The sequence below is a fragment of the Vespula vulgaris genome, chromosome 7 (assembly GCF_905475345.1).
Source record: "Vespula vulgaris chromosome 7, iyVesVulg1.1, whole genome shotgun sequence".
NCBI lineage: Eukaryota > Metazoa > Arthropoda > Insecta > Hymenoptera > Vespidae > Vespula > Vespula vulgaris.
The window spans coordinates 4,171,331-4,192,223 of record NC_066592.1 but is presented as its reverse complement, the minus strand read 5'-3'; the positions used below and the strand labels follow the sequence as shown (position 1 = coordinate 4,192,223).

At 32.9% G+C, this 20,893-nt stretch overlaps 3 protein-coding genes across 10 annotated transcripts; 1 reads left to right on the top strand and 2 right to left on the bottom strand.

Annotated features, from left to right (window-relative positions):
- The first annotated feature begins 1,609 nt into the window (after positions 1-1,609).
- On the top strand, positions 1,610-5,146 carry LOC127065137 (protein trapped in endoderm-1). 3 transcript variants are annotated; one of them, XM_050997072.1, is made up of 4 exons: positions 1,610-2,605; positions 2,688-2,887; positions 3,322-3,568; positions 3,817-5,146. In XM_050997072.1, the coding sequence occupies exons 2-4, from the start codon at positions 2,755-2,757 to the stop codon at positions 4,463-4,465; spliced, it is 1,029 nt and encodes a 342-aa protein (XP_050853029.1). In that variant the 5' UTR covers positions 1,610-2,605; positions 2,688-2,754; the 3' UTR covers positions 4,466-5,146. The 3 variants fall into 3 exon arrangements, with proteins under 3 accessions (XP_050853029.1, XP_050853030.1, XP_050853028.1); XM_050997073.1 differs by having other exon boundaries at positions 1,611-2,481; XM_050997071.1 differs by having other exon boundaries at positions 1,611-2,558.
- LOC127064965 (putative inactive tyrosine-protein kinase Wsck) lies at positions 4,603-8,263 on the bottom strand. The gene is made up of 4 exons (XM_050996680.1): positions 7,595-8,263; positions 7,345-7,496; positions 5,540-7,281; positions 4,603-5,462 (listed from the first exon to the last, which is right to left on the bottom strand). The coding sequence occupies exons 1-4, from the start codon at positions 7,780-7,782 to the stop codon at positions 5,394-5,396; spliced, it is 2,151 nt and encodes a 716-aa protein (XP_050852637.1). The 5' UTR covers positions 7,783-8,263; the 3' UTR covers positions 4,603-5,393.
- A 126-nt stretch (positions 8,264-8,389) lies between these two features.
- LOC127064959 (death-inducer obliterator 1) lies at positions 8,390-20,768 on the bottom strand. Of its 6 annotated transcripts, none has more exons than XM_050996668.1 (12): positions 20,593-20,768; positions 19,958-20,094; positions 19,376-19,642; positions 19,064-19,290; positions 18,892-19,006; positions 18,383-18,682; positions 17,630-18,241; positions 17,070-17,516; positions 16,856-16,930; positions 16,510-16,634; positions 12,664-16,434; positions 8,390-12,193 (listed from the first exon to the last, which is right to left on the bottom strand). In XM_050996668.1, the coding sequence occupies exons 2-12, from the start codon at positions 20,082-20,084 to the stop codon at positions 11,321-11,323; spliced, it is 6,939 nt and encodes a 2,312-aa protein (XP_050852625.1). In that variant the 5' UTR covers positions 20,085-20,094; positions 20,593-20,768; the 3' UTR covers positions 8,390-11,320. The 6 variants fall into 6 exon arrangements, with proteins under 6 accessions (XP_050852625.1, XP_050852622.1, XP_050852623.1 ...); XM_050996665.1 differs by lacking the exon at positions 20,593-20,768 and adding an exon at positions 20,354-20,577; XM_050996666.1 differs by lacking the exon at positions 20,593-20,768 and adding an exon at positions 20,354-20,577 and having other exon boundaries at positions 17,669-18,241.
- Positions 20,769-20,893: the final 125 nt, after the last annotated feature.

Below are 20,893 nucleotides of genomic sequence, written 5' to 3'. Positions count from 1 at the left end.
CGAAATCTTTCTTTTCCCACGACAGATACGTTTAGATAAATGATAAGCCTAAGTTCGGATAGAAAGTTGACACAGTGCGATTATTTTTTGTGGCTCGCTTTTTTCAAATTTAAAATGATTAAAAGATCCGAAGATCTTTTCTTATTACACACAAAAAAGATTTGACATTTTTTATATTCATCTATTACATCGATTTTCTTGAATCGATTGAATTGATTCAAGCAATATGTTTATTTAGATAAAAACTATTGACTGGCCAATCCGATAAAAACTTATTCGAGATATAAAAACATTTTCGAGATCTAAAACAAAACAAAAAAAAATAAAAAATTAACAAATCAAAAAAGAATTCAAACGATCCGTTAGATTTCTCGCAAGTTGGAAGTCAAAGCCAGTTAGAGTTGTAACTCGTATACATCGGGAATCAACGCGCGAGGGGTTGAAAGATGTAAGACAGGTAAGAACGTGAAAAGAGAAGGGAGGAAGAGATGGAAGAGAAGGAGGAGCACTTACATACACACAATATGTTCTCGTAGAGAGGGCAAGAAAACGGCTCCTGCCGATTGTTCGGCATCTTTTGTAGATAGTAGTCGGTTTGACAGCTGGTTCTTACCGAAGTGGGGTAAGGGAAAGGGAGTCACGCAGAACAGCAGTAGTAGGTATATGGGTAAGTGAGGGGAGAAGAAGAGAAGAGGAGAGGTCACACCAATCGTCTCTTTTCTCCTATAGGATTCTTACCTTCCCTATTCGAAATTCAGAAACGATAGCACGAGCCACAGAACAAAATAGCTTCTGCATAGTCGTGTGTTAAAGTTGAAACCTATCCGATCTCGATCTCAATCTCGATCATGCTTTCGAATATTTTTTATCGATCGAAATTGTGTTACCTCAATAATAGTACAATGATTTGTGAAAATGATCGATTAATCTATCCGAGAATGTTAATTAGTTACTTGTGAAAGAAGAAAAGTTTTTAACAAAGTTTTATTATCGAAGATCTAAAATTATAGTTCATTGATCGGGAAGATATTGCGCCGATCAAATATAGTCGATAAACTTGGTACGTTGACCTTCTTATTGATGACAATAGACACAAAAAATTTCAGCTCCACGGGAAACTAACTCGAGACTTGTTTATTCTTCTCTTTGTTTTCTTTTACTTTTTTTTTTCGTTCATAGACTTGTTTGTCCTTCTCTTTTTTTCTTTTTCTTTTTTTCGTTCTTTTCGAGATATCACAAGCACTGATACGAAATAATCGATCTTCGATCTATTTAATAAATTTAAAGGTAAGATCATATTACAGATATCTATTTCTTTCTTTTTTAAATAATTATATTTATTATAGTTGTCTTTGTCTAATCGTTCGATAATTAATCGTTTATTTGAAGACGAAGGTTTTGAAACGATCATATGATCATTCAAAAAGATTTAAATCGATTTACGATAAAAGTAAAGTTAGGTGTGTCGTAAATTGTATTAATAAATTTTCGATCGTGAAGAGTACACAATGTAGAAAGAATGAATTTCATAAGAATATAAAAATCAAATTAATTAAATTATAGTAACTACATTAACAAATCAGTTTTATTAATATCATCTTTGATACGATCATATAAGTTTGAAAATCATCAAAATGTCTATACTACCTAATCTATATACGTACAAGATAATAATTCATCATATTCAATTATACAAATTTTCGAAATCAACATTCTATCAATGAAAACAAAAAAAATTCTAGAGATTAAATATGAACTCTAAATTATGTATGTGAGATTAGAAAAAACAGAACGTATCGCTTCGGAAGCTGTGGTCACAAATACTTAAGGAGAAGACGCGAAAGACGAAAGGAGGTGGGAAAATTAAATCGAGAAAGAGAAAGAAAGAAATAGAGAGAGAGAGAGAGACAGAGGGAGGGAGAAAGAGGAAAGAGCGTTAGATAAAGACAGTAAATCGTGTATACTCTCGTAAAGGGCGCATACGTGGTCAGAGTTCGTCAGTCTCGATCGGTCTTCGAGTAAAAGAGGGTTACACGTTGTTTGTGCTATTATTTTCTTGTCTCGAGAGCCTATTCAGGTTTTATGATCTTAACGAGGAATAAAAAAAGAAATTAAATAAAAATAAATTGAGAATAACGATATCGAAAAGAAAAAAAAAAAATACATTTCAACCTCATTAGAACTCGATATTTTACCGTGAAAAAGAAATAAAAATGACGGAGTATTGGAATATTATTTTTAAACGTTTGCGTTATCAACGTAACGAAGTTAACATCAATAAAATATTTATAAGAAATTTGCAAGAGATACGATCGACCGATTTTCATTTCAATGAAGAATACATGTTTTTCATGTGATAGTGTTCGCAACGTGTAATCCTATTTATATGTATGTATACGTGCGCATGTGTGTGTATCTAATCATCGAACTCATTAAGAGGGGTCGTTATTCTATGATCCATAGGCAACTGCTCGCAAATAAGTAAGCGTACTTTGCGATTAATGGACTTGTTGAAGGAATCAACGCAAAAGTGTATGTGTGTGGATGTGTGTATGTGCGTACGTATGTGTTCATTTCATTTGAATTTTTGAAATGTGTTGAAAAAGTTGAGTTTTAATCAATATGTTTAGATTTATTCGTGCGATAGGATAATTGATTTGATATTTGATTTTATTTTTATTCTAAAGGATGCAAAGAAAAAGAAATTTCTTGAAAAAAAAGAATTAAAAGAAGAAGAAGAAGAAGAAGAAGAATATGGCTAACTCTTCGTCGATTAACATCAGCTTCAATGACGAGCATGGAATCGAAGCTTTTAAACATTATTCTCGATCGGCTACTATCGCCGCTGCCATTTGTGCGATAATCTTCAGTATTGTCGGTATACTAGGTAAAAATATAAAGGTGTTAATTATTTTCTTGTACATATAAGTATCACTATACTAAATTATATAAAGAAATTTCTAAATCAAAGTAATAAATAATTCTAACAGATCTGAGTAAAACATGTCTTTTCGATGAATAAAAAATATTCTATTATCCAAATTGATTCATTAGAAAAATTAAGTGATATAATTTTATTTCTGTTGTAACATAAATATAAATTTATTTGTGATTTAAAACGATTTAATCTGTCTCTTTGTTCTTTTTCTTTTTAATATTTCAACTTAAAATATTTTACTCAGCTCTGAATTCTAAATAAATTTATATATATATATATATATATCATTTTAATGAAGTTATTTGAAAAATTCTGTTAAAAGTAGTCGCAACTCGTTGACTAATTAAGATATTAAGATCCATTACGTTTCCTCTTAATTGAAGGTAATTTGGTGACAGTAATCGCGCTACTGAAGTATACGAGACTAAGGCGACACGCTACAACGGCATTCGTGATAAGTCTTAGCGTCTCCGATCTAATTTTCTCTGCTGTGAATTTGCCGTTGACAGCTAGCAGATATTTAAACGAAGCTTGGGTCCTCGGTGATACTCTTTGCCAAATCTTCCCACTTTTCTTTTATGGAAACGTTGCTGTTTCGTTATTGAGTATGGTTGCGATTACAATCAACAGGTCAGTAATCTCTAATTCATAATAAAAAAGATAACAATCCGATGTATATCGAATCATCGATGAGTTAATGTTTGATCCATTAGGATTTGTAAAACAAAAGTCTATTGAAAGAAACGTCGAACATTTTTTGAAACTTTTGTAGACCTTCCTTTTTTACAAAATTATAAAGAGAGACGCATTAATTTTTGTTTCTCTTGAATTCGATCAGTCCAAATCTACGAAAACAATATATCTAATATTTTTTTTAGATATGTACTCATATCAAGATCGGATATCTACGCTGTTATATACACCACCCGGGGTATCGTATTGATGTTGATCGCCATATGGACCCTTAGTTTCTCCCTTTTGATACCACCTTTGGTAGGCATCTGGGGTACTCTCGGATTAGATTCAAAGACCTTCTCTTGTACGATTTTAAAGAAGAATGGTTCGAGTCCAAAAAAAGTGCTCTTTGTTCTCGGCTTTATCGTACCCTGCGTTGTGATCAGCGTTTCTTATCTTTGTATTTACTGGCGCGTAAGAAAGAGCCGAAAGAATTTGGAAGCACATGCTACTGGAGGAAGACGAAAAACTGGTGGATTTCAAAGAAGAGAAGACTCCAGAGTGACGAGACTCATGTTGATTATATTCTTGTGTTTCTTAACGTGTTTCATGCCATTGATGTTAGCAAACGTAATCGACGACAAAGTCAGAATTCCTATCTTACATGTGATCGCTTCGATATTAGCTTGGGCATCCTCCGTTATAAATCCTTTTATATACGCTGGTACCAACAAATTGTATAGAGAAGCTTACAAACAAGTCTTATGTCCTGTCTCAAGCAAAATACCAACGACTGGTCCAAAACCAACGCACTCGCACTCCAGCAAAATTTCTTCCCCTCCATTGACGTGACTAATATCGTAAACTCGACTGCACGTTTGCGTCAATTAATTTTTTTGCTTTTAAGTTATAATTAGAACGAACGAATTTAATTATTTAAATAATTGTGAAAATATTACGTTATAGATAGATCGATATACTATAGTGTGTGATTTAGTTGTTTTTTTTTTTTTTTGAATGGTTCCGTTTAAATGCCAATTATTTTTATATTTGTATTATCTTAAAATAGATTTGTACCATACAGATTTATTTTGTAAAGTATCAGCGCTTTGCATATATATTATGAATATCGATCTTGTATATAATATTATAAAACAAAAATACTTTTTTTTTATTTTTATAGTACATTTGGAATGTTCGAGTAGAGAGTATATATAATATATTATGGTAAATATAGTAATGCTATTATTTACCTAGCGAAATATGGACGGAAATTGTAGTTATAAATTTGTATAAAAAAAGAAAACATCCATTAAAAAAAAGATACAAATCCAATATACATTAAAAATATTGAATAAAATTAAATATTATCTAATCTAGAGTATATAAATGGTAACTGCATATGGTGTATAAAAAGCTTAATTTACGAACACCTTGTAAATATAAATAGTAGATATGGTGCAATAGATATCAGCACGATTTACTGTTTACTAATGTAACAATAAATCAATTACTTATTGTACTTACACTTAACATCCGACTTATACGAATTTTTATAATCTAATAATTTTCTTTTCGAATATCATAAATATTGTTTTTAATCCAAAATCATTTTTTTAAAAAATAAGAAATAAGGTTTCATCAGTCTTCCAAACATACTTGGTCGCGCAAGTCGGCTGAGGTAGATATAATGATTTTAAGTACTAACCATTTCACATTATATCTACAAATACTATAAAACAATTCAAACGTGGCTTTAAGTATTATATACTTAATGAGATTAATTCAGCTCCAATTCAGGAATGTATGGTTCTGTAAATGCAGTGATGGGACATATACTTAAAGTATTCTGAAAAAAAGCATCATATTTAGATAACATTCTGTTATCAAAGTAACTTGATAAGTTATAAATAACACAAATTTTACCAATCTCACAAGCTCATCAAAAGTTGGCCTTTCTTCTGGATCAACTTGCCAGCATGACAACATCACTTCGTATAATGGATCAGGCATATCTGGTAATTGTGGTAATCTGATGCCTTGCTCAACTGCTTCCTCTACTTCGCTATCAAATTGAAGATTTGAGTATGGAGTTCCACCCATACTAAGCATTTCCCATAAAAGTACACCAAATGCCCAGACAACGCCTGGTTGATGCTTTTTTTTACTAGTAAAACACTCTGTTGCCCTCCACCGAGCATATTTTACATCTTCTAAGACATATTTTGCAATACCATGACCCATGACCTTAGGTATCCAATCATTGGTAATGCCTATACTTCTAGCACATAAATGAGTATGAACGATCTTATAATTTTCAAGATGTTGTAATGCAGATGCAATTGAAGAACCAATAGGTAACATTTGATCAACTGGAAATATCGTTCCAGATCTAGCAGCTAATAATAAATGTTTCAATATCTGTGGAGGCATTTCTAGAACAACATATAAAGTATCTGAAGTTTCACAGGTTCCAACCAAACCAGCAAGATACTTCATTGTTGATGCCTTAATGCATACATCCAGTTCTCTTAGCATAGCTTGCTTATCTGACGGTTTTAACGAACGATCGGCTATAGTATGGACAACAACAGAAAAAGTTTTATCATCCTTTTGTACTGTACCGGAGTGAACTGTACCAAATCGCCCTCTACGTAAGGCTGCATTATCAATCGATAAATTATTTTGTGGTATACTCCAAACTTTGTTTTTCAATTCTTGATAATGATTTACCCTTTCTGGTACATCTTCTGGAATATATCCCATGTTATCTACTTCATGTAATGGCCCTTGTAATGTCAATTCTTGTTGCTCTGGAAGTTTTATAATATGGGCCTTTTCATGACGGCGTCTAACTAAATAAAATATTAGTATGGATATAATAAGTAAAGATCCTAAAAGAATAATTCCTATACGTAAAATAATGACAACAACAGAATCCATTTGATGAAATTCATCTTGTTGAAATTGTTGAATACTGTTGGTAAAATTAGAATAGGAATACTGCACTTCTCCTTGTGCTCTTGATATAACCACTAACCCTATTTGTGGCATTGGTTCAGTTTTTAAAGGAGCATTGTAATATCCGCCTATTAATCTCCCATCTCCTACCACAAATTTTTTATAATTATGAAAGTCTGATGCATCAAATTCTGCTGTTATATAATAACCTAAACCTTCTTGAAATGACTTTTCGTAATTTAAATACATAACATCTGAGCCCACAGGAGGTATTGTACCAGGCTGAACAACTACAACTTGATAAGCACTCACTGGTCCATTTTCGCTACTTCCTTCAGAAAGCATAACTGTCGTGGTAGTCTTATTCTTATTTAATATTTCTGGTGTATCTGGTTTATCAGGTGGACCTATAGAGGTCCATTCGGTAGCATAAGCCGGCTTACTAATTCCTTGTGAATTACTTGCAGAAATTGATACATTATACTTAGTACCAGGTTGAAGACCCCTTAAAATAGTACTATTAGATGTAGCACCTTGTACTTGACTTTCTATTGGCGATAAAATATTATAACTATGCGTTTCAATGGCAATAGCAGTCAGTGTATAAGATGTAATATTTCCATTTGATATATCTGGTGGCTGCCATGTAATTAAGAAACTATCATCTTTTTGAGGAATTATCTGAATTGCTCTTGGTCTACTAGGGCCTACAATTAAATAATAACTTAGTAAATACATATGACATTAATAAATATTTATAAGGGACATACCTTTTTGTCCAGTCGAATATATACTCATAGCTTCCTGACCTCCACAAAATTTAAATGCATCAGCAATACAAGGAATGCAAGAATTAGATAAGCCATTTTTACCAAACTTACTACCACAATAACATCTTTGTCCATTTTGCAATCCAGCAAACCTACAATTATAACGATAATAATAATAATAATAATATATTTTACTTTTATGCTTTCTTCTATCAAATCCAAATATATATATATATATATATGTACTTACATGTAATCAAACGAATGACATTGTTCGATGCATTCGGTAGGAGCAGTAATACGACTTGAAATTAAAGAAGATAAATCAGGATCCACAGCAGGACTCTTAAAACAACCTTCATACTCCTGCCCATATACTAAAGTTACACTAAGAAGTAATATTATAGTAGCCATATTTATTTTCTTTTTCTTTTTCATCGATTATTCTGATTATATTTTCAAATAGAACAAAGATAAATATTTCATTTTCTATATTTTATATTAATTCAATGACCACACCGCGAGTTTATGGCATGAGGTCATATCGAGTATTAGTCAGGTTAAATCTCGATCATGTTCGAATACTTTGGTAAACTTTGTAAGATCTCGTTAACACTTGTAAACTGTTTTCTAATCATAATCGATAATTCATATTTTACAAATACGACATAACAATATTTATGAATTAAGTTAACCAACTAATTGTTGAGCGTAAACAAAACAATTCACTAACATGATACATGCAAATGCATGCGTCATAGCTGAAATAAGCGCCCTCTAGTCTAGAAATGGTACCAAATTTGAAATTCACACCTAAAAAAATTTCTCATATTAATACCATTTAATCTCCTATTTCTTCATTATTATTGTATTATGTTATTTTGGAACTTCAATTTCTACACAAATAATATTCATATCGTGTACAGTAATTTTTACCTGAACTTTTCATGGATTACTGCTTGATATCCCTTCTTGATTTAAATGATTCTTCTAAAATTGCAGTGCCACCAACATTAAATATATCATATTTGAAAATGACTATATATTAGAATACAATTATTCTTTATTACTGATAATTGAACATATTCTACATAAATATGGTTTGATTTTATAATATCATTATTGACGAAATATGAATAATTATTTTCTAACTTTATGCTAACAATCTATTAACATAAAAGATCTAATGAAAGAAATAATGATATCAGCAGAAACCAACAGTCGGTCAAGTAGATTATTTCTTTACACATTTTTGGCGCCTCATTCCATAAACTAAACTATTGTAATCTAAATTATTGTTTATATATATATATATATATACACATATATATATATATACACACACATACCATACATATACACAGTACTACATATTATATAACTAATCGTTCACGTCTAGGCAGCAGAAAATCGTCCTATTATACTTGGAATAAAAATTGTTATGGGTACACAATTGAGTGGTTCATGCGATCTCGTTTGTGATATTATTTGTGGTAATAGATTATGGTTTATTTTGTTGTATCATCCAAGGATATACAAAAGTAGATATTAAAATAACTACTTTCTAAACGTGTACACTGAACATATTGCATATTAAAAGATATATTCTGAGAATGTATGCAAATAAACTCGATTATAATGCACTAGATGTATGGATACTTTCATATATGGTTATTTGCTAAATAGCTTAATAATATAATAGTATATATTCTGTATAATAATACACTAGAAACCAGAAACTATTGCTATGATGTATGCAAGCAAGTATTTTTATGCCGTACTTAATCAAATTAACAAAACGTTAATTTAAAATATATGTAGCTATACCATTGATTTGCATCTGAAAGATTTATAAACATAAATTATCTAATATCTTGTTGCTATCATAATAAAATAAAAAAAAAAGATAAATATTTTCAATGCATATGAATTCTGTGCACTGTATGTAGGTATGTTTGTATATAGAACAAGTAAAAATATTGAAATTCAACTATTTTTCATAGTACCAAATGGAACAATTACATAAACTTTGGTGATATTGGTTTAAATGTTATATATGTATTCCATTTTGGAAATTTTTATGTGGGATATAACATAATACATTTGGAAGTTTTATATATTACCAGTAATTTGTGTGATGGCTAGGAAGACCAAACACAATGTCAAATCTTTTACGCAATTATAAGGAAAATAATTCTTTTTTTGCCTTCTTAAAAAAGAAATTTCACATATGAAACTATTTTACATTTACAAGATATTTCAATAAAATCTGGCAATAAAATATATCATATACCTTATATATCAGTTATCACTTACAATATACAACCAATTTTAATGAATTTTAATAAAATGAAACATTGTATAACTTATATACATTGATATTGTTCAACGTGATTTAGATAACCTGGCATTATTTTTTTCCCCCAGGTAACTTTTAACAAAATATATTACACAACTTTCAATTCAGCTATATACATAGATAAGCATCATTTTCAAGCGGTATAATAATCATTAAATCTGCTTATATGCTCACTCGTCTCTTTTTTACTTTGGTATTTACATCAGTTATGCTTGGATATTATCCAAAAAAGAATTTATGGAATTTTATTTTATTTGATCACATATGCACATATCTTTTAAAATAAAGTAATAAAAGAAGATAAGCATTTGTAAGTATACTGCTTGTATAGATTTGATAATTTTAGTACTAAAGAATATGTAATTATATTTCTGTACAGATACGTGCTTAATGACAAATTCAATTGTCTTTTCGATGTTTTCAGACAGTAGTGTTTTCAAACCAATATGTAATTAAAAATGTAAAAACGCAAAGAATCGCGAGTCAAATTTTTTTTGGCCCAAATTGTGACTTACGATGCCCTTTAAAAATCTTATTGTAAAAACAATGATTTACAAAATATGGGAGGTGATAGAAATGATGACGTATCTAGGAAAGGAAATGGTTCCTTGTAAAAAAAAAAAAAAAAAAAAAAAAGAGAGAAAAAACAAAAAGAAAAAAATAAAACAAATATTCAGATAATAAATTTTCTTAATATAAATCTTTATTTTGGAGAGAAATGGCTTTGTTTGTCTTAGAACATACATACACTTCAATCCAAATTAATAGCATGTATAGATAACAATACATTGGCATCTACATTTATGATATTTTGCTTAAATAATTATATAACAAATCAAAAGAATACGCCTCTTAAATTTTACTATTGAATCGAGTCATGTATGTTCCAAGTTTTCAAAGTCATTTTTCCCGAAAATTAAGAGATCTTTACATTTACATCAAAAAAGTTTTATCATATATTTCCAAGCTATTTTTTCACAAGGAACCAGCAATATTATCATCCAATTCCTGTTTTTACTACAGCTACTTCCAATTCTTGGAGAAGAAAATCTTCTACTGTAGTATGGTTTTTAATATCTCAAGATTTCATGAAATATTATGATTAGTATAATTATAGAAAATGTAAATATCATTCATATTATTTTCTAAACAATCTTTTGTATCTACATTATGGATGCAGAAGAAAATTATATATTTTTAAAATCATACTTCAATTCTAAAGTGATGATTAAAAATACATTGCAAAAATACATTGCACTTTGTCTTCAATTTTGCAAATATTTTTTATATTTTTATTTAAATCGTTCTTAATATTTCAAATACGATCGTTATCTAAAAATTAAAGGTTAGTTCGTATCAATTACATCTTATGACGTAATGAAGAATATTTCGGGGTCTTTTGTTTTTGTTAACCATACTAAGAGAGAATTTTCTTCTTTTAACACAATTTTCATTCATACTCAAAATTCTCTTCTCATCCCTTCTATATTCTTGACAACAGCATTCAAACTCTTAAGTTTGTCTTATCGCTGTAACCTATAACATAACTATATTTTATATGATGTAATGCTTTCCTTTTGTACTTCCATAGTACGAAGAAGTAGTTTCTGAATAATTTCATTCCGATGGTCCTTGACCCCACCTCGACTTTGTCCTTGGAGTTTTGACTGCAGGAGATAAACTATCATCCTCGCATACTTTTCGCTTTACACTTAACACAATACCACTTTTATGAGCGTACTTCGATCGCGGCATTATTTTTGACATACTGTCCATTGTCGGTGGTGTTGAAGGAAATGCAGGAAAATCTTCATCTTCAAGACCCGGCGGTTTTGGTTGTTCGGGCATGAAGGTCTTCTTAAACGAGGTTTCTATATGAGCAATAGGAGGTGATAACATGGGCTGATGAAGCGTAGGAGACGCCGTCAAATTACCACATTGCGTAGGTGGAACAGGAGAAGTTTGCGTTATAAGATTTGTCCCGGAAGGCGCTACAGGTGATATAGGCACAGTGGATACATTAGATGCTGTAGATGCAGCTGCGACAGCAGCTAATTCCTCTTCAGCTTTTCTTATCAGATCTAAATCACTGAGCGAACTCAGCGTACTTTTGCTTTCTTTCGAAAGAGCAGTCTGTGAGACATCCGCGAAAGCTGCCTTTTCGGAATTCGCTCTGCCTAAATTTGGTCCTTTGGCTTGAGAAGGTGAAGAGTATTTTTCCGAATTTTGATAAACTGTAGAATTAACGGTAGTCAAAAATGTAGCACTGGGCTTAGACGGAAGATAAGGATCTACTTTCGAGGACTCTTGTCGTTTAACGTTTGCAAGAATCTCTTGTAAATTCGGCGGTATCGTTATATCCGAAACTTTATCGAGAATTGGCTGGGCAAATTTCGAAATGCCTGGAGGCGGTGGCGTAAACGAACGCGTATCGGAAGGACTGTAAGCTTCTTCGGAATCCTTTGTATCAGGTGGATCTAGTCCCAAACCCTGGAAATAAAAGAAAATCGTTATATCTCGTAAACATCATAAAAACTTAGAAATTTATAACGTATGCGCAATGAAAACCATTGACATCAAGCTACATAGACTATATGAGAAAAATGAAAGCGTCTCTTGTTTGACGAAATTAAAAATAATTCTTTCATGCCATGTCAAAGAAACGATATGCGTTCATATATACATGGAGTATTGTACCATCACGTAAAAATAAAAACCAATATTTTTGTATCAATAATTTTTTGTAAGAATACACCACATTGATATATGATAACGATTGCATTACATATTTTATTCCGTACATTATAATGCAATGAAATTATAATTGAAAAAAAATCTACGCAGCTTGAGGATAGGAATAGGATGCCATGAATAGATGCAAACAGTTTATTTACAATGGGGTAGTAGGAAAAACAGTAACAATCGCATTTAAAAAAAAATGGAATTATCAGTGCTCTCACCGGCAGAGTAGGTGTCGCGTCATTGAGAAACGAAGAGCTAATGCTTTGTATTTGTTGTTTTTGTTCTTCTATTTGTCTATTTAATTCGTCCATCTTTCTCTGTAACTCCGTAGAATTCTTTGCCGACGACAGTACATCCGTAGTGTCGTGTATAACCGTTTGCGTATTCGTAACATCTTCATCCATTTCACCTGGACTGTAAGGTTCATCGCCATCGTCATCCAGCGTCTTGAGAGGCGACGGCATTAGGTCGATCTTCGAAGATAATTCCGGTACGATTTTACATATTGCAGCACTATCCATTACCGACTTGGACATCCCGATATGTGCCTTATTTAAAGTTTCTAAAGTCATTTGGGTTACCGCTTGTTTATCTTTAATGGTATCGGTTGCACTTGCTTTGTATCCCATAGGAGAGGCTGGCGGTGTAGCGGAAGAAGCTTTATCTTTCGAAGTACCCACTAATGGCGGCGTGTAACTACGATCGGGATCTTTTTTCTGTATTTTTGTTGCGACTATCGGAGGTATGGTGGTCAAACGTTTCTTCCTATTGCGTACTATAATACCAAGAAGCAAATGCGGCCTGTTTTCTTCGAAACCAGGACCGGTCAGAGGTAATAAAACTCGCGGTATTGTGCTTTGGTTTGAAAAGGGCATTATATAAAAATCTTTTATATTTTTCGAAACATTACCGACGACGCCTAATCGACTTCTACTATTTAAATAACTGTATAAAGTTATATAAGGAATCTTTTCCTCGTCGTTCGCTGCCGTTAACCTTATAACAAGAATCTCTTTAGATCCAGTTTTTTTCATTTTTGAAATGTAATCCCACACAGTTTCATGACTTATTCTACCAACAACGTCTACTGTATCTGGAAGATCGTTCATTAGATCCCTGGCATGACCACTAACTTCCTGAGCCGTGATGAAGAATTTAGCAACATCTACCATGTTAACAAATCCTCGCCAAACCGTTTGCCATGCCGTTTTGGAAATATCCTTCTCTATCTCTGGATCGGTATATCTTTCGGGTTCTTCGTTGATGTCCGGTGTTTTAATCGTAACGGTAGAACTCGGTTCTCTGTCGGATACGTCAGAATCATTTCCATCGATGGTATTCGTCGTAGCTTCGTCCTCGATGTGCCTCCACAAACGATCCTCTATCGGTTTTTCCACTATGGGCGGTGGTGTAGGTTCTTTCTTCTTTTCTATCTCCTTCTTACGTCCTTGCTCCTTTCTATCTCCATTCCTTCCTTCCTTCGAGGATTCGTTACGACTTCGCGTTTTTGTCCAAGTATCGCTCTTATGCTTCTCTTTCTCGTTTTGATACTTTTCCTTTTCCCTCTCCCTATCCTTAATCTTTTCTCTGTCTTTATTTCTTTGCTTATCCTTATCCTTCTCGCGTTCTTTATCTTTCTCTCGTCTACTCTCCTTACTCTTAGCCTTTCTATCTCTACTTCGTTCTCTCGTCTTACTGTAATCCCTATCTCGTTTGTGACGATGTCTGCTTCTACTTGTACTCCTTTCTCGTCCTCCCTTATCCCTTAATCTCCCACCATCCCTAGAACTTTCCCGATCTTTATCCTTCTTCCTACCCTCCTCGCCATTCTTCGATCTTTTCATTTCGGACGTCAATTTTATTCTCTCTCCGTCTTCTCTTTCCTTACTCGTATCGATAGAACTAATACTGTCGCCACTGTTCAAAGCAGTCACTATATCTTGCACAGGTGTTTTCGGATCTACTAGACCAATACCACCGTCATTTTCGATAATCTGTTCGCCTTTGTGTGTTTTCACCACTATGGACTTCGCTTGTGCCATTAAATCTAATTCATTTTTCTTGATCATCTCTAATTGATGTTTAGTCTCTTTTTCCCGCCACTCGGCCAATTCTTGACTGGCCATCTCGTCTGGACTTAATCTTACAACCGCGTCCGGAGCCAACGATTTGTCAGCAATTTTTCTAAACAGTGTTAAATTCTTCGTGTCTTTTATATTAAATACAAGACTCCTGTATTTAGCTTTATACTTTGCCCCGGTATCTTTGAAGTACTTGTACATTTCCATTTCTATATTAAAAGCTAGATCAGCGATTTCATCATTGGATAGCTTTAAATCTTCCGTCTCCTTTATACGACTCGACAAAAGCTGCGTCAATGTTCTTCGAATGTTCAATCGTATAGGTTCGGTCTCGGGCTTCTTCACAACTGCTATTTTCACCTGTTGTTTCGGTTGAGGCGTTAGCACCTTTAATTCTTGTTTCTTACTCTGTGCTTGTTTCTGTGTAATCGTTCCTTGTGCTCTTGCTTGAGGCGATGATACGGGTCTTATAGTCGTTTGTTTTAAAATCAAATTCCCTTTACCCGTATCAAGAAAAGTTTGTTTCAATTGATGCGGTTTATTGTGCAATGTACTCGTTTGTGGTTGTTGCTGTTGTTGTTGTTGTTGTTGTTGTTGTGCACCAGCAATCGTAATTTTTTTACTACTAGCTATTAAAATCGTTTGTTTAGAACCCGGTATATTGGTATAAACCATTTTTGGTATTGCTTGTGCTTTAGCAGCTATCAATTGCGGAGATTTTCCAGGTTTGGTTAATCGTTGTGCAGGTAAAACCGTAACCGTTTTCCCTCCTATTTCTACTTGACTAAGACTATCCGCTCGTACAGCCTCGAAGGTTGGATTTTCCTTCAACCATGTCTTTAAATTCGATCTTTTAGGTGCGTCCGTACCTGTAAGGAGCCTTCCAGTTCTTCTTTCGAAAACAATTACTCTGGCATCCGCTTTTGTTTTGGTTACTCCCAGAGGTGATTGTTTTAATGCCTTTGAATTGGAACTTGTTGCTACAGGTTTGTCCTTAGTTAATGTCTCCTGGGCATGCGCAAGAATGCATGCATCCGAACAATAAATACTAGAATTCCTAGCTTCTTTTTTGCATACTACGCATTGAGTGGTACCCGAAATTCGTACGATATTATGATCGAGAGTCGATGCAGCGGGCAACGGTGCATCTTTTGTTGGCGAAAGAGAATGCTGCGATGTTTCTTCTTCCATCAAAGATGCAGAGTCCTCCATAAACGAATCTTGCCGTTGTCTTTCTTTTCCTGATACTAACTGTGCATTTATTTTCACTTTATTGTCATCTGCTTTTTTCTTTAAACAATTCGGACAAACCCATTCTATGCCTTTCTCTTCCATTTGCTGCCCCATTGCTTTACTGACGTGTACGCATTTTCCATGAAACCAATCTTCGCAAACATCGCAACATATCATAAAACGATTATTATGGGGACGTTTACAAATACACCACAACCTATCAGGGTCATCTTCTGAATCTGAATTCTCCTCTTCTTCGTCATCCTCATCTTCTTCCTCCTCGTCATTTTGCTCGCTTATATTCAATCGTAGATCTTCTTTACGCTCTAAATGACTTTGAACGGTCGGCGATTCGTATTTCTCGGATTTCTTTATAGGTTCTGGAGTCTTTTGCGCAGTAACTTCTGACTTTGCTTGTAATCGTTTGCTTCTTGTTGCCGGAGCCTCTATTGGTGGTAAAGTGATCACACGTCCACCACGAACGATTTGTATAGGTTCTTTATCATCTTTAGTATTCTTTTTTGTTACTTCAGGTGTAACATTTGTTGGTATTTGTGCCGTTGTATCTAGTGACTTAGTTGTTAATTCTTGATTAGTTGTTGCTTCCAGTGAAGAAACATGTGCTGGAGTTGATGTTAATGAAGTAGATGGTACAGCTTGATCTACCAAAGCAGCCTGAAAGAGAAAACCATTAGAAATGAATAGTACTAAAATTTTGTAAAGACGAGAAATATAAAAAAAAAAGCATACATGATCTCCTAAATCAACTCCAAGTTCTTCTTGCAATAATAATGCTTCTGCTAATAATTCCTCATCGTGTTTATTGGCTTCCATTTCCAATGTGGCTAAAAGATGTTCTTCTCCTTCTATGCCACCTTTAATGAGTAAACATATTATAAATAACTTTCTAAGATAGACATGACGTATGATATATATGTTGTAAATATTATTATAAACTTTTTATAAAACAATTCTACCAAAACTCTTGACAATATTAAAAGTTGTGTGTTTCCTGTCAAATGTCAAATGTTATTTTATATTCGTTCGTATAACTTCATAAAAAGAATTTCATTGATGACATGATAACGAAACTTACTATGTTTAGTGATAATATGATTTGACACAGTAGGCAGTGCCATGGCTTGATCAATCATTTGTGATGAGGTAGTAACTAAGAAAATATAATATTTTTAGATAAATATAAAATATTATTCAAGGGACAAAACTAAAAACGTACAAAACAAATTAAAAAAAGAAACAGATTGTATTTCCTAATCGAGGAATAAGAATTTTCCCAATGTTACACGTACTTAAGGATGGTTGTAATTCCTCAGCTGGGTCTGCCTTTGAATCTGTTTTTTGATTTTCATTTTCTCCTTTCAATACATTTTCCGTCTCATTTTCTATACCTGAATGACGTTCGACTTGGGATACGTCTTCCTCCAACGTATTTGTTATCAAGGTTTTCGTTGTATATTCTGAATCTGAATTTTGTGTTATATTTGAAGTCGTAGTGGTAACATTTGTTGAACTTATTATTTGTGTTCCTTGAGCAGACGATTTAGCAACTCCACAGGCAATAGTTGTGCTTGGAATAGTAGCAATTAAAGAAGATATCGTATTATCGGCATTCTTCGAATCATTGTTTGAACCGACACGACGAATAATGTCAGGCGCAGAAAATAATGCTGGACCTAAAGTATCTGCCACAAATCCTGGAGATTTTTTATGTTCTTTACGCGAATGTTTCTTCATGTCTAAAAGATGCATGAAATTTATTTTAATTTAGTAGTATACATACATGATATACTAAATATATTTAAATGAAAATAATATATAAATGATAAGAAACTACCAAATAAATACTAACTGTCTATGTTTTTAATTTCTACAGTTTTTGCATTATCACCTTCTGTTTTAGAAATAAGATCCATAATTTTTTCAGATTTTCTTCTTTCTCTTTTTATTTCGGAAGGTTTCACTTTCATTGATACAACAGATGAAATAGGTTTGCCTTGTTGTTGTAATCCTTGATATTGTTGTATTGGAGATGTTTGTAATAATGTTCCCTTTTCTTGAGCACCCGGTGTACTTGATACAACTGGTTTTGATGACGTGATCGGTACATGCACTAATTTTCCATCTTTCGTCGACACAAGTTTCGTCTGTACTTGATTCAAAAATTTACCTTTCGGGAGAATCACTGGTTTTTTTACATCTAGATTTTTGAGTTCGTTCGCTTTCATTACAACTTGTTTTTGTACAAGAGTTAATTTTTGATTATTTCTTCCTTGACCAGGCTTTGTTAAAATCATATCACCTTTGACCATATTGCTACTAATTAAATTTGCTTTTACTTGATTTGTCGTTTGTAGAGGTTTCTCTACGTTGATTGCAGTTTCACTTGCAGTGAGCGTTTCATCTTTTTTTCTAACACCTAATGCTTTGAACCCTCTTCTACCTCTGGTAGAAGTGTGTGCTCCTGATAAAAATAGATATTTAGTAATCTTTTTTAATCAATTGAAACTATCAATAGTTATTAAATAGTATCAATGCTGTTTTAATCATTAAATTCATCATTGTTTATCGTATATAGATCTAAAAAAATTATTATCACGCTTACCCATTTTATCCTCTTTATCAGGAGTTTTCATTGCACTGACAGCAGCAGCCATTTCCATATCTAGTCGACGCACTTGTTCTATATCCATATGTTTATTCGAATTTCTTTTTCGTGTACTTGTCATGTAGCCACCTCTAGTGGTAAGACCTTTTCTTCCACCTCTGGCTCTGACTCCTCCTCTCCTTGGACCTCGTGGACCAAAGTCAGAGTCATTGTCTGATGGAGGTTCTGATTCAGAAGACTCTGAAGGTGAAGGAGTACCTTCTTCCTCTTCTTCTTCATCGTTAGATAATCGATGTGCTATATAAGAAACATTTTATTATACTAGGTAAAATTATGATAGCATACAATAGGTAAAATATTTTATAAGGATGTCAGTAATAAAAATTTATTTATTAGGAATATGATTAAATCAGTATGACAATATAATCTCCAATATGAGAATTTATTAACAGTAATAAATAGCATGCTTAAATTTTTACAGACTCTTTTTTGTAGATTAATTTCACCTTTAGACATCGAATGTCCTGCTGATTTCGATACCCCAGGAGAATTCCCAGCTGATCGAAGATTAGAAGTGGTAGGAGTAAGTGGATTTTTGCGAGGACGACCAATTGGTTTTCCCTAAAATAATATATTGTAAAAGGCAAAATAACTACATTTCAAAAAATTGTCACTTACAGTTTTAGTAGTTGGTTTCAGTTTATCTATTTCATTGGATGGTGATGACATTGTTGACACTGTCGATGGAGAAGAAGGATGTGTATATTGTATATCACTGGAAGATGCATAACTCGTCAATGGTAATGAATCTTTTGGTTTAGAATCAGGTGATTTGTTTGTATAACAATGATCCAGTTCTACACTATATTTTATTGACTTCTGTTGTTCCTCTACAGATAACATATCTAAAAAATACAATAATTAAATTATTTGTTAATAAGATAACAGTATTGTTAATTTACATTTCATTAAATTATAACATCAACGAACCAAGCATTGCGGTAACATTTTCACCCAATATTTGTTTCGCTTCTTCGCTTTGAAGAGCAGTTTCCAATCTTTCCAGCTGTTCAGGATCCATTTCCATAAAAGGATCAACGAGTCCTGTTGCATCCGTACTTGTTGCATTACCTATTGGCGTAATGCTTGAAGATGTAAAAGTAGGTGGATCTACTGTCAATGTTATATCACCATTGTTAGCACCTGGTTCGCTTTGTCCCAATCTTACTACGCTAACATTTGCATTTGATTGGTTCACTGCAAATATATATACAATATTTATCAATAAATATGTAATGTGTCTTTAATGTGATAATTGATATTTGATTTTCAAGGAACTTTATATTACCAAATTGTATAAGAAGATTATATAGTTCAATCTATGTATTAATACAAATGTAAAGTGTCAATGAAAATCTAAACAAAGTTAATAAAAATTAATTATTTGTTAGTATATTAATATTAAAACATTTGGTGAATATTATAAAAAAAAAGTAAGAGCAATTAATCAATAATAAACAGGCTAAAACAAAGTAATGTTTAAACTGCTCACATATTTGAATAATTACTTACTTATCAAATTTTGTAGTGTTTCTTGATCTACTGATATTGTGCCATCGTCATTAACTACAATAATCAATGTGTCATCTTGTTTCTGAGTTTCTTTTTCTTGCGGCTCGACGATATAAGAGCTAGACATGTTTTCAGTTCTGAAGAACGAAATAAGAGAATTATCAAGAATCCTAGAAAATCAAGATAATTAAACGCGAAATTAAATATCCACCCGTTTATCGTTACGACAATAAGGTTATGTTTAATATCTATAAATGTAGAATTGATTAGAAATGATAATGTATATATGGGTACAACAGACATGACTTCCATAAGTATAAATTGTTTCACTTCTATAGTAGTTTCATCTTAATACGTAAAATGAAAGTAAATAGTGCGATAGCAAGAAGTACATACATACATATAAAATCATAAAGTGTGATAAAATGAATCTTGAAATCTGTCGTATCCTCAAAATCCACGATACTTTTCACGCAACACATAAGCTTATCGCGATAACCCAATTATAATCCACCGACCGTTTTTTCGCAAACCAAATAAATAATACCGCCAACGACAAACGGGCAGCCATTTTGTTTAATCCATCATACACAGCGCCGTACAAAAGTGTCGGTTGCGCGTTACAGTTCACTTACCATCCGCGTATTCCCATTCACGGAATTAATGGAAACTTTAGTCTTTCTTTGAAGAGTTGCTTCCCGACGAATTTGTCACGAGAGCACTCCACTTCGTCGATAAACCGCGCTTTTTTTAGCGAGACATTCTGCCCAACGATCTACCTCAACTATGCGCATACAGACGCTGCGCGCTTCGCGTTGCGCAACGAGACGAACGAAACGAACAAGCTTTGCGCGGGTAGAGACGCGAGATGCACGAATGCGAAGATAGGCCGTTCCTTTTCCTTTGTCAGAAAGAGAAGGAGATACGTGAACTTGC

What these genes read in the sequence shown, in the direction of transcription:
- LOC127064965 (XM_050996680.1), bottom strand. Translation starts at nt 7,782, where the DNA reads ATGAAAAAGAAAAAGAAAATAAATATGGCTACTATAATATTACTTCTT. An exon ending in TGTCATTCGTTTGATTACAT is followed by an intron (nt 7,497 to 7,594) that starts GTAAGTACATAT and finishes TTATAATTGTAG; the next exon opens with GTTTGCTGGATTGCAAAATG. An exon ending in TTGATGAGCTTGTGAGATTG is followed by an intron (nt 5,463 to 5,539) that starts GTAAAATTTGTG and finishes GCTTTTTTTCAG; the next exon opens with AATACTTTAAGTATATGTCC.
- LOC127065137 (XM_050997072.1), top strand. Translation starts at nt 2,755, where the DNA reads ATGGCTAACTCTTCGTCGATTAACATCAGCTTCAATGACGAGCATGGA. An exon ending in CAGTATTGTCGGTATACTAG is followed by an intron (nt 2,888 to 3,321) that starts GTAAAAATATAA and finishes TCTTAATTGAAG; the next exon opens with GTAATTTGGTGACAGTAATC. An exon ending in GTTGCGATTACAATCAACAG is followed by an intron (nt 3,569 to 3,816) that starts GTCAGTAATCTC and finishes TATTTTTTTTAG; the next exon opens with ATATGTACTCATATCAAGAT.
- LOC127064959 (XM_050996665.1), bottom strand. Translation starts at nt 20,439, where the DNA reads ATGTGTTGCGTGAAAAGTATCGTGGATTTTGAGGATACGACAGATTTC. An exon ending in AAATGTTACCGCAATGCTTG is followed by an intron (nt 19,291 to 19,375) that starts GTTCGTTGATGT and finishes TGTATTTTTTAG; the next exon opens with ATATGTTATCTGTAGAGGAA. An exon ending in GGAATTACAACCATCCTTAA is followed by an intron (nt 16,931 to 17,069) that starts GTACGTGTAACA and finishes ATATTTTCTTAG; the next exon opens with TTACTACCTCATCACAAATG.